Source organism: Psittacula echo (assembly GCF_963264785.1).
Source record: "Psittacula echo genome assembly, chromosome: 24".
In the NCBI taxonomy this organism is placed as follows: Eukaryota; Metazoa; Chordata; class Aves; order Psittaciformes; family Psittacidae; genus Psittacula; species Psittacula echo.
The window spans coordinates 2,619,275-2,634,531 of record NC_137759.1 but is presented as its reverse complement, the minus strand read 5'-3'; the positions used below and the strand labels follow the sequence as shown (position 1 = coordinate 2,634,531).

The 15,257-nt window shown below is 47.2% G+C and overlaps 1 protein-coding gene and 1 long non-coding RNA gene across 3 annotated transcripts; one reads left to right on the top strand and one right to left on the bottom strand.

The window, feature by feature from the left end:
* Positions 1-16: 16 nt before the first annotated feature.
* On the top strand, positions 17-6,674 carry LOC308229873. Of its 2 annotated transcripts, XR_013958476.1 has the most exons (4): positions 17-276; positions 718-917; positions 4,068-4,280; positions 6,519-6,674. It is a non-coding gene; the product is annotated as an uncharacterized lncRNA (long non-coding RNA). The 2 variants fall into 2 exon arrangements; XR_013958477.1 differs by lacking the exon at positions 17-276 and having other exon boundaries at positions 286-917.
* Positions 3,035-14,939, bottom strand: RAB11B (RAB11B, member RAS oncogene family). Its single transcript, XM_080634189.1, has 5 exons — positions 14,804-14,939; positions 9,421-9,616; positions 7,706-7,899; positions 6,588-6,668; positions 3,035-4,127 (listed from the first exon to the last, which is right to left on the bottom strand). Exons 1-5 carry the CDS (start codon positions 14,841-14,843, stop codon positions 3,982-3,984), a joined length of 657 nt encoding a protein of 218 aa, XP_080490315.1. The 5' UTR covers positions 14,844-14,939; the 3' UTR covers positions 3,035-3,981.
* Positions 14,940-15,257: the final 318 nt, after the last annotated feature.

Genomic DNA, 15,257 nt, shown 5'->3' with positions numbered 1-15,257 from the left:
CCCCGCCCACCCCGGGTCTCCTCAGCTCCGGTTTCCCCCGTGGCTTCCTGAGGTGGCCGCGGTCGCTACTTCGGGAGGGCCTGACCCGGCCGCAGGCTCCCTCCCCGCCGCGCCCGGTGCTGGGTACCGGCAGTAGCGAGCTCCCGCCCGCCGCTCCCCTCAGCCCAGCGCCCCCCCCCCAGCTGAGGCAGGAGCGGAGCCGGCGAGGGACCAGGCCCAAAGCTCCGTCCCCACCTCGTTCTAGACCGGCGTTTGGAACAGAACGTCGCACACACGGTATGATTTGGCAATCTTTATATCCACAGTACAGCGTAACCATGCACAAAAACCGAGTGAGGCGGTATTTACAAAGTGAAATTGCACTTAACACAGGAACCGGGGGGAAAAGTAAAGGAAAGGAACTTCTCTTCCGGGTTGCATGAAGGCCCAGTGCTGGTTATAGCCTGCAAAGCCTGATGGACAACACTACTGTTCGGTATCTGACCTGTGTAAAGTTAACTGTTATCTATTCAAAGAGTGAAGCCCTGGAAATACTCCGTTAATCACCATTCATTATCAACAGTCTCCAAGTCAAAAGAATGCAGCTTCAGCCCAGATTCACTGTGTTTTACCTTAAGGACAGTCAGTCTTCACCTGTAATTGACTGATTTTTCTCTTCGTACTTCAATTTCAGGACCTACCTTTAATACTGGGGTTTGTTCTATTTGTTTTCTGAAGGAAAAAGGCCTCCCTAAGTGACCGAGTCACTTCATAAGGATCTTCTTTCTGCTACAGAGTCTAGAACCTCTAACCAAGGTCTTCCTTTATGCTTGGAAAGGAAACACTCACCAAGCACAGGTAAGACTCATCCACTGTCAGTCCACAAGACAGAGCACATCCATAACTTCTGGAACAGTACAGCATGCAGGAATCAAAGCGTAAGTAAACAAAAATACCTTCTGTACATCCTTCCCCCCCCGCTGCATCCTGTTCACACACAAATACCCTGTTATCAGCCTTTCCACATACTGTGGGGTTATTGCAGGTGATCTAACACAACAGCCTGTAAACAAACCCAAACAAGGGGGATGTTTAGGATGCAGCAGTGCTTCTAACCTGCTAGAGATGTTGAGAAGGGATCATAGTGCCTTGATGGTCTCCAGAGCACAAACAAAAAGTAGCAAACAGGTACTCATCAACAGGATTTCTACACTGATGGAAGTGTAGAGCTCCAAACCTTCCTATGAACCAAGCTTTATTGGCCTGTACAGGCTACAGACAAACTCTTGGTGGAGACTTTAACTCACTTAAGCCTGTAAACATCTGTCTCAAGAGGAAATAAGAATTTAGGTTGAGGCAAGTCTACCCAATGAACTTAATTTTACCAGTTACCTGTTTGTGTGCTCAGCACCAAACCACCTTTGTGGGTGAATTTGGCCTTTCCCTAAGTAACAGGGTAGTTAGCAGTTGGTAAACCTCAGGTACCCCAAACAGCCCTGCAGCAAAAGGCTTTCCACAACACATAGCAGAGCTCAAAACCACCCAGCCCCCCTAGCATGAACAGCACAGGCCTCAAATCCACCTGCTCTGAGAGGGGTTTGGTCAGCGCACAATAAAGTTGTACAAGGGCTCTTCAACACCTGTATAATTTAATGGCACTTGAGCCCTAGACATGGACCTTTTGCTTGGACTCTCAGGCAGAGTTTAGAGTCTTCCACAAAGCCAAAGACTAAAGAAAATCCTTATGAGACAAGGAAGTGACTAAACAGCTTCTCAGCTTCTTATAGCACACCAGGTTGATTTAGAAGCTTCATGTTAAGAATAGGATTTGCAGAGTAAACCCATTCATACACACCCTCAAATAAGTTGTCTTTAACAGCATGATTCTTCCTCACACTATTTCAACTCATTTAATAAAGAGTATTGTTCAAAAATTAAGGAGCTCAGCTCCATTAGTGTCCACCTGCTCTTGAATGAAGTATTTTCAGTATCTCTGAATTTTCCACTCTGATGGGGTGCTCATCTGTCAGCCCTGCACATCTCATTTTGGTCTAGGACCACCGAAAAGAAGATGCCCCAGTTCCCACTGGCTGCATCTTCTCTCAGCAGGAGGCTATTAAAGTGTTAAAAGGTGCATCCTGAACTGGAACCCTTTTAGGACAGAGCCTAAAGAGGAATTCTTATCCTCATTCAATGGGAAAAGGCTGCAAGCAGGAACCCCTTCAGCTTGAATGTATCCTCTATGAACAAAGGTGAAAAGTGGAAGTGCTTAGGCACCATGTGCACCCTTCGCTATGGGCTACAGCCCTCTGGATGCACACAGTACAAAATTAAAGGCATTGGTCTGGAAGTCTTAGAAAAGAAAAATCAGCAGTGTTAACCGCCCTTAATTTTATTACACAACCAGACAGAACAGTTGAGACTGGAATGTCAGATTTCCCCTTGAAGAACAATTCAGTTTCCTATTTGCTTTGTATCAGAAATCAAAAATCAACTCACTAATAGGCATCAAGTGAGGTACAGTCTCAGAATACAAAGCAAAAATTCACTGCAAATTGCTTCAGAGAGCAGCAGATGGTCTTCAACTCTTCCTTTAGATAGTTTCACCCAATATTTGCCTCATCATAACATTCAGCATGTACCAGAGGGGATGCCAAGTGTGTAAGAGCTAGTGAAGGATGAAAAGCCATCACAGAAGATGTTCACAAGCTAGCAAGAGACTGACTACACCAAGTTGTGGTAACATTCTTCCCATTCAGCAAAACAAAGTATTGTAGTAGTTAGCCCTGCTGATGACAAATCCCTTCCATCAGGTGAAGTACAATCATTTGAGAGTTACAGCCAGTAAAACTGAGTGAGAGGAAAACAACAGCTTAGTAGTTATTATGTGAAGTCTTAATATTACATATTTTAGTAGAGGTCAAGAATATTATGCGCAAGGTCAATAGTGAAAGATCACAAAGAGAAAGTTCAAGATGGTTCTGCAGAAGTTTTACAAAACGTATTATCGTGTTCCTCTACAACAACCAAACCCCTACAAGTGCAGGTCTATAGGTGACATGAACATATTGCTTCACTCACTCAAACAGTGTAGGAGAGATCTAGAGAAAAAGCAGCATGCAAAAGAAACAAACAAAAAACAACCCTGGAACTACAGAAGCTCCTGCTTTCCAACACTGACCTACAGTACAAAATAAGCTACTTGTACAGGTTGCAAGAGGTTTCTGAAATCAAGATGCTGGCACTTACTGTACAATAATGTGAACTGATAAACAGAAGCCATGAATAAATATTAAGCCACATCAGGCAGCCTGCACACACAGCACAGGCATTCAGGGTGGCAGAGAAAGCAATGCAGACATACTTCATTGTTCCCAAATAAAACAAGAAGAGAGGAAGATTCCCCAAGCAGGAAACTGTAAGCTCCACAGCCAGACAAACTGTATTAAGGGTAATTACATATAAAGTAATGTTATTTTCAGAGTTCTTATGTGTGTGCAGCCACTAAAAACCTCACTGTGAGACTTGATCAGGACAGAAACAGAGCATTTGGTAGGTAGGACAGCTATTTTCTTTTAATTTCTCCCCCATGTTTACAGAAACACAAGACTGGGAGGGAAAAACCTTGTCACCTACATGTAGTTATTTCTTCAACTGTTATAGTCAAGTCCCCATGGTTTCTCTCCCCAGAAAACCTCAAAAACCTTTGAGGAGAGTGTTTCATGGGATAATATCCAGCAGCAGATGTTCCAACACAAATATGTCTATCAGATCAGTGCCTACTTTTCAAGCCCAAAAGTCACCACATGGAAGGGGAGTTCAGAGGCAGGGGGATGTTAGCCCTACAATTAAAGCTCTAAGACGAAAGGGAGGGGATGGGACTTGGGAATGGGATAAAGGAGGGAAAAGGGAGTCACTGAATCACAGGAGATAAGAAGTGCACACAAGTTTCTAAATGAAGCACAGACGAATTTGGAGGGCACAGGAGTCATCTACAGGAGGTCACAGGTTCTGACAGCACTGGAGTTTGTTGGATTTCTGTCCGTCGGTGGTTGGTGGGACACTGATGTCCACAACGTTGTTGCCAGGAGACTCGTCGTGTGCAGAGCGGTCCGCAATCTGCTTCTGTGAAACAATGCGGTAGATCTCTGCAATGAGAACACACTGCTCAGAGCACAGAAGGACGTGGCCTCCAACACAGCACACGTCAGAGCAAGCTGTCAGAGGTGATGCAAGAACCCATGAACAAGGAAGATTTTAACTTGAGAGCTGTGAAAGGGAAGCTAGTCTCAGCAGCTGTGGTATGTAACATCTGGCTGGCTTTCCAGCTTTGTAATGGACACATCAGCTCTGTCTGGAAAAGTTATTAAGACGAGATTCCTTACTGCCTTGCACCACAGTGCTTTGTATCATATTCTTGTTCAATGACTCCATGAACGTGGGTATTATTAAAAAGCTTTTTAAATGAGAAAGGAGCAGGAATCATAGAATCATGGAATGCTTTGGGTTGGAAGGGACCTTAAAGCTCATCCAGCTCCAACCCCTTCCACAGGCAGGAACACCTTCCACTGGAGCAGGTTACTCCAAGCCCAGTCCAACAGCTCCACGTCCCTCTTGTGCTGTTGCCCCAGAGCTGGATCAGGACTGCGGGGGTGTGTGGGGGGGGGTGTGTGTGTGTGTCTGTGTCTCCTCAGGGCACAGCAGAGGGGAAGAATCCCCTCCCTCAACCTGCTGCTCAAGCTCTGGGGATGAGCTCAGCATACGGGGGGGGTTCTCTGGATTACAGGGAAAATTCTCATTTCTAAAACAGGGAATCATTTTTAATTCAAAAACAAGGCAGCACAATTAAGACACCCCAATCAACAGGATGCAGAACGTCATTGTGCAGCAGTGGTAAGAGGGCTCCATTTCACACTTTAGCTTCTGGCAAGCTGCTGCTACTACCAAATGACAGCAGTGCCTCCCTGCAACAAATCCGTTCTCCCACCTATGACAGTAAAAAGCCACATGGTCCCGTAAAGCTCCGTACCGATCCAAAAATGCTTCTCCTGAGAGATGAATTTGACTCAAATTAATCTATGCCTGAAAGCACAAAGCTGTAACCACCAAAGAGAGACTGCCAGGGTCAAGGCCTTCAGAAACAAACCATTTCAAGTGCATGTAGTAGAAATAACTTCAGTTGAAAACTTTTTAATATATGTATTTCACTGACTACAGTCCTTGCTCCAACTTCCCTCTATTGTGAAACAGGAAAAGGGCAAGGACCTCCCTGGAAATCTGTGGTAAATATTATGGTCACATTCATGCAGCCACAGCCTCAAAACAGCAACACCCAAAGTCTTTAGTGAGGATTCAAAATCATGGGGAACTCTGTGGGGTTTGCTGATGTGTTTATTAAGAAGTAGACATTTTTACAGTTTTAAAATAGAAGCCTTTAACCAAAGTTGATCTCATTCCCTTGGCTACTACCTGCAGCTTTTTTTCCTGGTTTGGGGTTTCGTTAGTTTTGGTGGGTTGTTTGGGTTCCCACCCCAGCCTTTAGTGATCCCTCAGACTGGTGGCCCGTAAGGAAACTCCTGTCCTGCTGCTCTCACCCTCTTCCCTCCTCCAACTCCCTCCATGGTTGCTTCCAGCTCACTGCTTTACACAGCACATTTTCGCAGGTTTCTTCTCCTCAGTTAGAAGGATGATTCTCCCCCAGGTAATCACTTTAGGAATGGCCTTCTCAGGACTACATAGTCTCACTAGCCACATCCCCACTGTACCTGAACTGGTCAATCTCAACACTTTTGGGAGCCCAAGAGACAGTTTATTCATTTATTTTACTGGCCTAGAATTCAGCTATGGTAAGGAATAGACAGGAATTGGATCTTGCCAACTGCTCATGTTCACAGTATGGATCTTAAAGAGCTTTTCAAAAACCAGAACAAACATACTGACAAATTACACAGCACTTTTCCCTCTCAGAATTCCAGACTGGTTTGGGCTGGAAAGGACCTTAAATCTCCTCCAGTTCCAACACCCTGCCATGGGCAGGGACACCTTCCACTAGAGCAGCTTGCTCTAAGCCCCTGTGTCCAACCTGGCCTTGAACACTGCCAGGGATGGGGCAGCCACAGCTGCTCTGGGCACCCTGTTCCAGTGCCTCAGCACCCTCACAGGGAAGAGCTTCTGCCTAAGAGCTCATCTCAGTCTCCCCTCTGGCAGGTTAAAGCCATTCCCCTTGGCCTGTCCCTACAGGCCCTTGTCCGAAGCCCCTCTCCAGGTTTCTTGTAGCCCCTTTAGACACTGGAGCTGCTCTAAGGTCTCCCCTTCAGGAGCCTTCTCTTCTGCAGGCTGCCCCAGCCCAGCTCTCTCAGTCTGGCTCCAGAGCAGAGCTGCTCCACCCCTCACAGCATCTTCACAGCTCTCTATCAGGAGACTAGAAACCTCCAGGTTCTTGAGCAGAAAGCAGTGTGTGTGGTGGGAGGCAGAACAAAAAGCTTGGAAGGCTTGCAAACTAACCATCATTCCTAACACTTACTTCCCAAATATTCTAGGTAACTACAAAACATGCCCATGAAGAAGATCCACTACCTCACAAGGTCCTCCAAAAATCAAAACCATACCTGTAAGGATGTTCTTGAAGGCTTCTTCTACATTTGTTGAATCCAGAGCAGAAGTTTCAATAAAAGATAAGTTGTTTTTCTCTGTAATAGATAACAAGTGGTTCAATTAAGAATTGTACTATCACTTCATTTCACATTTACTTTGAGGTTTTCACCTTAATTTTTAGGCCAAACCAGATGGGGCACAGTCTTTTTTGTTTTCCTGTTCCATTAGGAACTTGGTGCACCCATTATTTAGCTGCTGGTGTTTCAGCAGTGTCCCTTTGACCACTTATGAGAACATTGTTCTCACCACAGCCCTTGTTCATAGAATTATAGTATAGTTAGGGTTGGAAAGGGCCTTAAGATCAGCTAGTTCCAACCTCAGAACACACGTTTAAGCAAACTCTGGCAATATTCCTAGAAGGATTTTAAAGGCTGTACATTTAAATTCCACCTCCAAGCTTGACAGCCACACAAAATTAAGCTGAATGTCCCATGCATGGCCTGTACAGGCTCTGCAGCGTAAAGAAGAGAGTAAAGTAATGCAGTGGCAGCAGCTCACAAAACCCACTTGATTTCTCCCAAGAAAGACTTGGGAATCTGGAATCTTGAAGATTACCAGTCCCAAGTCTGATAAATTAAACTAGTTGACACTATGCTCTGATGACATCAGTGCTCTGGAGCAGAAACTCCACCACCTACAAGAAGGTTCAGTATTCATTTGCTGCTGTCCACACTGATCTGTACCTCAGCAGAACCAGCCCTCTAGGAAGGAAGGAAGGAAGGACATTTTAGGTTGTGATATTTGTATTTCTGTTGTGACATTTTCCCTTCTCAATGTTGCTCACTGTGTCCAGCCCTGCTAGAGGAAGTGTTTCATCTTCAGCTATCAGGCAGCTCAAGGACAGTTTCAATCACATGTACTACCACTAGATTGAAAAACAAAACAAAAACCAAACCCACAAACCCAACCAACCACCATTTCGTAAACCAAGAAATTTTCACTTTAAAGGCAATCTTAAAAGCCTTTTTTAGGGTCAAAAATAAACTTGCGGTGAAAGATCAGTCCTAGCCAACAGCTTGCACCAACACCATCACCTTCAGAAAGCACAAACCCAGCAACACTGTCAACAAACCTGCAAAAGCCCGGGCCTCATCGGTGGGCACAGCTCTCAGGTGGCGGAGGTCACTCTTGTTCCCCACCAGCATGATGACAATGTTGTTGTCCGCATGATCTCTAAGCTCCTTTAGCCAGCGCTCCACATTCTCATAGGTGAGATGTTTGGCAATGTCATAGACAAGAAGAGCCCCAACAGCACCACGGTAATACCTGAAACCATAAGGTACAACACTTTAGAGTTCTGCCTGTGTTCCACCAACAAACCTGGTGGTTTGTTTTCTGGCGCTTTTATCCTGGTGACGACAGGTTGGGTGCATTTCAACTCAAGCCAAGGACTCAGGACAGCACAAGCCAGTCAGTACCAGCAATCCTCTAACAGCCACATCTCTCTTCCACACAATCCCACCACTTCCCTGCTCCACCAGCATCTGGCTACCACGTCACTGAACCGATCTGGGACACCAAGTCAGCAGAAAACATTCCCTTTCTACTGCTGGTTGGTGTTGTGCTGGCTCAGCAAGCTCAACTGGTCCAGTCATATGTCAAGCAAGAGCTTGTGCCAGCATAGAAGAGAGGCAGGAACACAGGACTAAAGATGAACTGCTTCTCATTAGCCACAGTTTGTTATGGAACCAATCTTGGCAGCAGTTTTTGTGCCTTTCCAGCAGTAAGAAAAGGTTTAGGGTCAGAAACCAGAAAATACACTTGAAAAACACACTAACAAGATCCAGTTTGAAATCACCACTTACATCTGCTTCTGCATTCCTTTGTTTTGCATTCCTTCCCTAGTGGAGCCCTTTGGGCTCCATGCTCTTCTATTGTTCTCCGATCTATTCTGCATTACCCTATTTCATCCCAATGAGAAAGTTCCACTTACCTTGAGGTTAACACAAATGTCTCAGTCTGTGCATGATTCAGAAACAAGTCAGTCCCTTTAAAAACTAATATACATCTGTAACACTAGATATCAATTCAATGATTAGAACATGCTCTGGATAACCAGGCTTGCCAACAGGGTTCTCTCCCCCTGTTCCCCCAGGTATACTTCTGCCTACTACTTGCATAAAACAGCTATACCCAGAGGTTACATCTTAAGACAGTGGCTAGATTAACAAGGTGCTGTGCATAAAAGCTTTTCAGCACCACTGTTCTAAACAGGGATGTGCCTAATGCTACAGTCAATAGTACCACAGTTCCCTTTCTTACTGGTTATTCAGCCTGCACTCTTGGACCTAATTTTCAGGGCTGTAACTAATTCAGTCATTGAGGTTTCAGGGGAGTTTGTGGCTCCAGACTGTTCTAAAAATGCCCTCAGTCTCAAGACCGAGGGGGCAATGGAGACCAGAAGCCACCATGCCTACACTACAGCTTGATGCCAAACAATATCCAGCTTCAGCATGGGGAATGAGTGCCATTTCTGATGGAAGACAACACATCCAGGTCAGGTAAAAAGCTCACATCACAAGGCTCACAACAGACCATCCCACCCTTTTGATTTAAGCAGTCATTTTTTTCTATAATATACCACTAGAATCTAAAAATTACTTTCATTATATTAATCAAAGAACACAAAAGTATTTCCTATCTTATGACTTGGATCTACATCAAAGTCTGTCATAATGATTTTGTCATGTGTCCCAAATGGGTTTCATTAATTCTCTACCCATAAGTTTCTCTGCACCAGCTCTGCTAGAACTCTGCTCTCAGCCTGAGCAAAGCCCTGGTACTCACGCTGAAGTAATGGCACGGTATCGCTCCTGTCCTGCAGTATCCCAGATCTGGGCTTTTATCGTCTTCCCATCCACCTGGATGCTCCTGGTGGCAAATTCCACTCCAATGGTGCTCTTACTCTCCAGGTTGAACTCATTGCGTGTGAAACGGGACAGGAGATTACTCTTCCCAACTCCAGAGTCTCCAATCAAAACAACTGAAAGAAAAGACAGTATTTTACATAGTAATTCTTCATCCCAGCATTTACACACTGCAGTGAAGGTACTTGGCCACTATGTTGCCATGCAGGACCCAGAGGAGTTGCAAGCTAGATAAACATAGGAGAAAGTTACACTGAGGCCACCTTTTAGTACTCACAGCTTGCTTCCCAAGCCCCCAAAGTCACATGTTAACACTAAGGCAAGAACACGGCAACAGGCTGACAAAAGCCTGTGTACAGTATAAACCTACTCTAGTTAAAAAAAATTAAAAGCCACAGTAAGTGGAATGAAACAATTCTTTGCAGACCTTTTTGGGGCCATACAGGGTGTTTTATTTCAATAATTCATAAATATGTTCACCACAGAAAGGGGAAAATAGGAGACATTTGATCCTACAAATAGGATACAAAGCAAAGCAGAACCTGCGCCAGGAAAACAAGTTCTCGGAGGTTGCAGGAAAAGGAAAAGATGAGCTCAAAATCTCTGCCTCCACATGAGGTGTTGCCATGTTAACAGAGGAATGGTATTGCAAGGAGATCTTTAGCACACAAACCCCAGCTTTACTGGAAGGAAAAGATAAAAGGTACATCTTGTAGTAGGAGTTTCCCCCTCCTTCAGGGCTGCAGCTCTGCCATCCTGCTGCTTCACACCCAGCCACACTGTACCAGGCTCTCCACGAGACCTCATCCTCAACAGCTGCAGAGCCAGGATTTGGCATTCCACATTCTTTGTGTAGGTGCATTAGCTCCATTTTCTTAAATCCCTGTATTACTGACCAGAGCAAGAAATAACAAAAGGGAAACAGACTAAAAACAATTAAGCCACCCTCCCTTAGTCACAGCAAATCCTGTGTCACGTATGCCTTTGGGATTCAAACTAACAGCACCCTGGTTTGAGCAAAGGCAGTTACTGTCAGGAAGTTTCTTCAACCTTGGGAATATGTCCTACTCCAGTTCCAATCTGTTGATCTTCCTCATTTAACAATCTGGTTTTCCTACAGAAAAGGAGACATGGGCAGAAAACGTTCCTGATCCCTCCACAGCAGATTACAGATGACTCTTGTCATTCCACACTTCCAGTATGAGCTCACCAGCATTCTGCCAGGGTTAAGGATCATACTCATCTGTCAGTGTTGTTATAACTTTTTTGCTGCTCAGGCTGTTGTTTCAGGACACAGCCCTGGCAGCACACTGCCAGCACATTCCCAAACTCCTGCTGTAGCCCGGAGACGGCTGAAATGCTCCAGACTCCCCCCTCGCCTCATCTGGCTGAGGGCACAGACAGATAATTGTACTGGCACAGCTGAACAGTCACAGCACAACAGAGGCAGGAACAGGCAGCTGGTGGGTCCCACAGCCACAGGCAGAACAGGCAGCGACAATGTCCTACCTGGGATAGCTTAAAGCAGCTCCTCACACTGCTCTGTCTCACTGGCAAACAGCAGAATCCAGTTTATAGGGTAAAATCATAGAATCCCAGCCTGGTTTGTGTTGGAATGGACTTTAAAGCTCCACCAGTCCCAACCCCCTGCCACAGGCAGGGACACCTTTCACTAGAGCAGCTTGCTCCAAGCCTCATCCAACCTGGCCTTGAACACTACAAAAAGATTTTGGGAGTTCTAACTCTAGGATTTGTTAGCTTTATTTTCCAGACCAACAGTTTTTCATCACTAATTCCTCTGGGTGTTCTAAAGCTCACCCATCTTACACAGTGATCTGCTGCCTCAGGGGAGGCTGTAGCCTGCTTCAAAGTCCTGACCATGATGAGGAAAAGGTAAGAACATCCACCATACAAGCCAGACCAGCTTGGAAAAACCCTGAAGCTTCAGCTGTTTCCAAAGGAATTACCTTCTCATCAATCTGCAGCTGGAGAAAGCACAGTCTCCTCTCCAGGTTCTGGCCACCTCCTATCCTCTGGCACTTTAGAGCCATCAGCTTTGTGCATCAACCATGCCAATGGCTCTCAGGTCATTAACTCCATCTGTCACAGGAAGAAATTCAGGGGGCCCTGAGCTACTTTAGCTGGTTTCTTGCCTTGGCTGCAATCACCAGGCAAAGCTGCAGCAAAGCACCAGGCTCCCCCTTTCCCAGGTTGCTCCGGGTCCTAGCAGAGCTTGTGAGAGCATTTTTGAGGAGTTACTGGATGCAGAAGTAGCAAAGGAAGGCAGTCAGATCCCAACTCAGTAAGTAATGTTCCCTCTGCCTTATAGTAGCGCATCCTTAATACTCAACCTTGAGCATCAAACAGGCATTTTCACTGTCAGGAGAAAGAGACAAAGACAGAAAGTGCACAGGAAGACAGAACCCACACACTTTTGTTTTCTACAGGAATCAAGCAAGAAGATACCTTCCAGATTCTGGTCCAAGTGATTAGACCTTGATAAAGTTCCTACATTTGGGAACAGGCCACCAGACAGCACTGCCTGCTCAAATGCACAAGTCTTGACAGAGTAGAAAAGCTCATCAGAAACATTAAGTCCTTTAGGTCGCCTAAAGGATCTGATGGATCTGACATTTGTCATAAGCACAAGCTTTGTTAGGCTTAAGCTCCCATCAGAACACTCTAAAATCCCACAAAGGTAAAAGCAAACTCCCTTTTTCTCTGGGTGTTTTTCCTTCCTTTCTCATGAGCCAGCATCAGATTGAAAATAAACCCTGATAACAGCTCCTCTGCTGGAAAGGGACATTCATGTGCACATCACATCTGAGTAGCTACAAGGCTTCCAATATTTTAACTCCAATTAAAAGGTCATGAATTCTGTTTCAGATCAAACCCATTCAAAACTCATCTGGAGAAGTTCCTGCATTTTTTAACCATCCCAGCTACAAACCCAGTTGGAGCAGAGCCCGGAGTCACTGGCTTTGCTTGGACTCCATCACCAAAACACATCCCCAAGATCCTCACAGCTCCACAGACAAAACCCAGCTTCTTCTCCCAAAGGCTGGCTCAGTCACTTCGTGGTGATCAATACAAGGAGCAGTTCTGACTATCGGGATGCAGGCAGAAGAAAGGGAAATTAGAAATAAAGATAAACATGCCCTAGCTTAGCAGAGCAGCTTTGACCATGACCACACTCACATCCCCAGAGGGCCACCAAACCTTAAGTTAGTTTTTGCCTACTGTGTGCCAGACCCAATAAGCCAACCGATGCTAGGCTCTCCCTGTGGAAATGGCTTGTCCTGAAGCAGAAGCTGATGGACACCATGAATGATGGAACACCAGTAGCAGTGAGCCAGCTCACACAGAGACTGTTGCTACAAACCCCTTGGCCATTTTCACCCCTAGCCAACTGTTTTATAGGCACTATTTCACATGAAAGAGACTAACAATAAATGGGGCCCCTTGCCTTTTAACCTTTGCATAAAGCTGATTAATAGAATCATGGAATGGTTTGGGCTGAAGGGACCTTAAAGCTCACTGAGCTTCAGCCCCTGCCATGGGCAAGGACACCTTCTACTAGAGCACGTTGCTCAATCAATGCTAAATCACAGAAGTTCCTGCACAAGCAATTCCAGATCTCCCACTATATTAAAATCAAAGTAAAAATTGTGACTTTAAAGCAACACTGCATTGAACTGGAGCATCCAAAATAATATCACAACACAAGGATACAAACTTCCAACACAAATGCAACTGTAAAAGCCAAAAATCAGGGTCCCAACCAGATTTCCTTTGGAAACAGGGGGAAGTAGTCAAATCTTAAATTTAATAAAAGTAATCTTTCCGAGACTTCTCCATTGCTATTTCTACCTCTGACACTACACAAACCAGATATAAGACAGTTCAGAAGCCATGTACATTGCTAAGAAGGGGCTAAACCAGAAGGCAATCAAACCCCCGGGCATGATTTTTCTTCATGACATCAATTCCCCTTGATATTTAATTCCATTACTGGCTGGGGCAGGACAAAAAGAAGGGGGGGACAGTCCTACAGCAGAGATGTCATCCCACTTGGTCCCATTTATATGCATCAATTCTTGCCTAGTCCCAAAAAGCCAAGAAGGAAGGAAGGCAAAGATGAGGAAGGTTTGTTCATTTCCCAAAACAAACCCACACCACAACCCCTACCCAAAAGACATGCAGAAAAGGACAATTCTGCCACTCCCCATTTTTCATTAAGTGCTACAAACTCCTCTGCAGCAGCAACACAGCAGGATGGGTCCTGGCAAATAGCTTTAGGTGAAGTTTCACTCCAGATAGAATTCAAAATGCATTTCCAAGGTGAATGCAGTTTTGTCTCATTTACTATTCACAGAAGGAAAGAAAAGCAGTAAAATGTTTAGCCTTTCAAGTTCCTGGCTCTTAAACCACTTGGGAAATAGGTGGTGGATTGACTTCTGAAGGAAACTAGTTTAGCCCCAGAGAGCTGAGCATATTTTTGGAGGTTAATCTTCTGCTTTACAGACAGAGAAGAAATCAGAGGTGTTTTCCACCCTATCCTGAAGGCTGCGAAGCAAATACACAGAACAGGCAAACACATCCAGCCAGGATTTCCAGCAGATGAACACGAAGCAAACATGGAGGCAAATACTTGAGACCCATCCACACCATTGCTCAGGCCTCAAAGGCAGAGATGTGGGACACTGCAGGGAACAGCTGAACCCAGGCACCTTCACACACGCAGGACACTGACCTGCGTCAGCCCTTACCCACCAATGACACTAAACCCACCTGAGCCAGCGCCAGAGCAGCGCTGAGCGCACCAGCAGCCACCCATGTCCCCACCCAGCCGCTGCATGCAGGTGCTGGGCAACCCAAACTCTCATGTACGGGGACAGAAGCATCAACAAAACCCCATGCAAAGCCCAATCAATGCTGTTCCGCTCCCCGGCCCGTTACCGGCGCTCCGCGGACACCTGCGAGCAGCTCTCCATCGGAACCCAAGTTTCCCCCGCCCGTCTCGCACCGGGGGCGATCCTGGGGCCACCCCCGCTGCGGCACCCCTGGCCCAGGCCCCGCCCCAGGCCCCCTCGGATCCCCACCGCCCGCTGCCAGCGCGCAGCCCCGCCGCGGGGCACGCCCGCGGGGCTCCCCCGCCACAGCTCGGAGGTGGGCCCGACGCCAGGCCCCGGCAGGCCCCGCCGAGGCCGGGCAGGGCCGCCCCGCGCACAAAGGCCGCGGCGGCCGCCCCGAGCCCGGAGCGGCGGGGCCTGGCGGGCCGGGCCGGGCCGGGGCAGCGGTACCTTTGAAGAGGTAGTCGTACTCGTCGTCCCGGGTGCCCATGGCGATGGCCGCGCCGACCCTCTGCTGCCAGGCACCGACCGCGGCCCAGCCGGGAGGGGGAGGAGAACGGGGCACCGCGCCCGCCACCGCCTATCAGCGCCCGCCAGAGCCCGCAGGAGGCGGGCGCCGCGCCAGACCCATCAGCGGTGGCCAATAGGCAACGGCTGAGCCTCTGAGTGGCTGGAGGCGCTGTCCAATCGCAGAAGGGCAGCAAAGGGGGAGGGCGGGGTTTGGGGTGCCTGAGCCGAGGCGGGGTCGGGGAGGCGGGGCCTGGCTGGGAGAGGCGTGGTTTAACGGGGAGGGCGTGGCTTGGCGGAGGGGCGGGGCCTCGGCGGGTGCACAGCCGGGGGTGGGGTCAGCCCCGAGCTGGACCAGCCCCAGGGAGAGCCCGGGAATGCCCCTGCATCCCGAGGG

Bases quoted from the DNA above. Each gene is read 5' to 3' on its own strand.
- RAB11B (XM_080634189.1), bottom strand. From the start codon at position 14,843: ATGGGCACCCGGGACGACGAGTACGACTACCTCTTCAAAG. The intron at 7,900-9,420 runs GTGAGTACCAGG...TTATGGTTTCAG, and splicing joins TACCGTGCCATTACTTCAGC to GTATTACCGTGGTGCTGTTG. The intron at 4,128-6,587 runs GTATGGTTTTGA...TTCTCATTGCAG, and splicing joins CTTCAAGAACATCCTTACAG to AGATCTACCGCATTGTTTCA.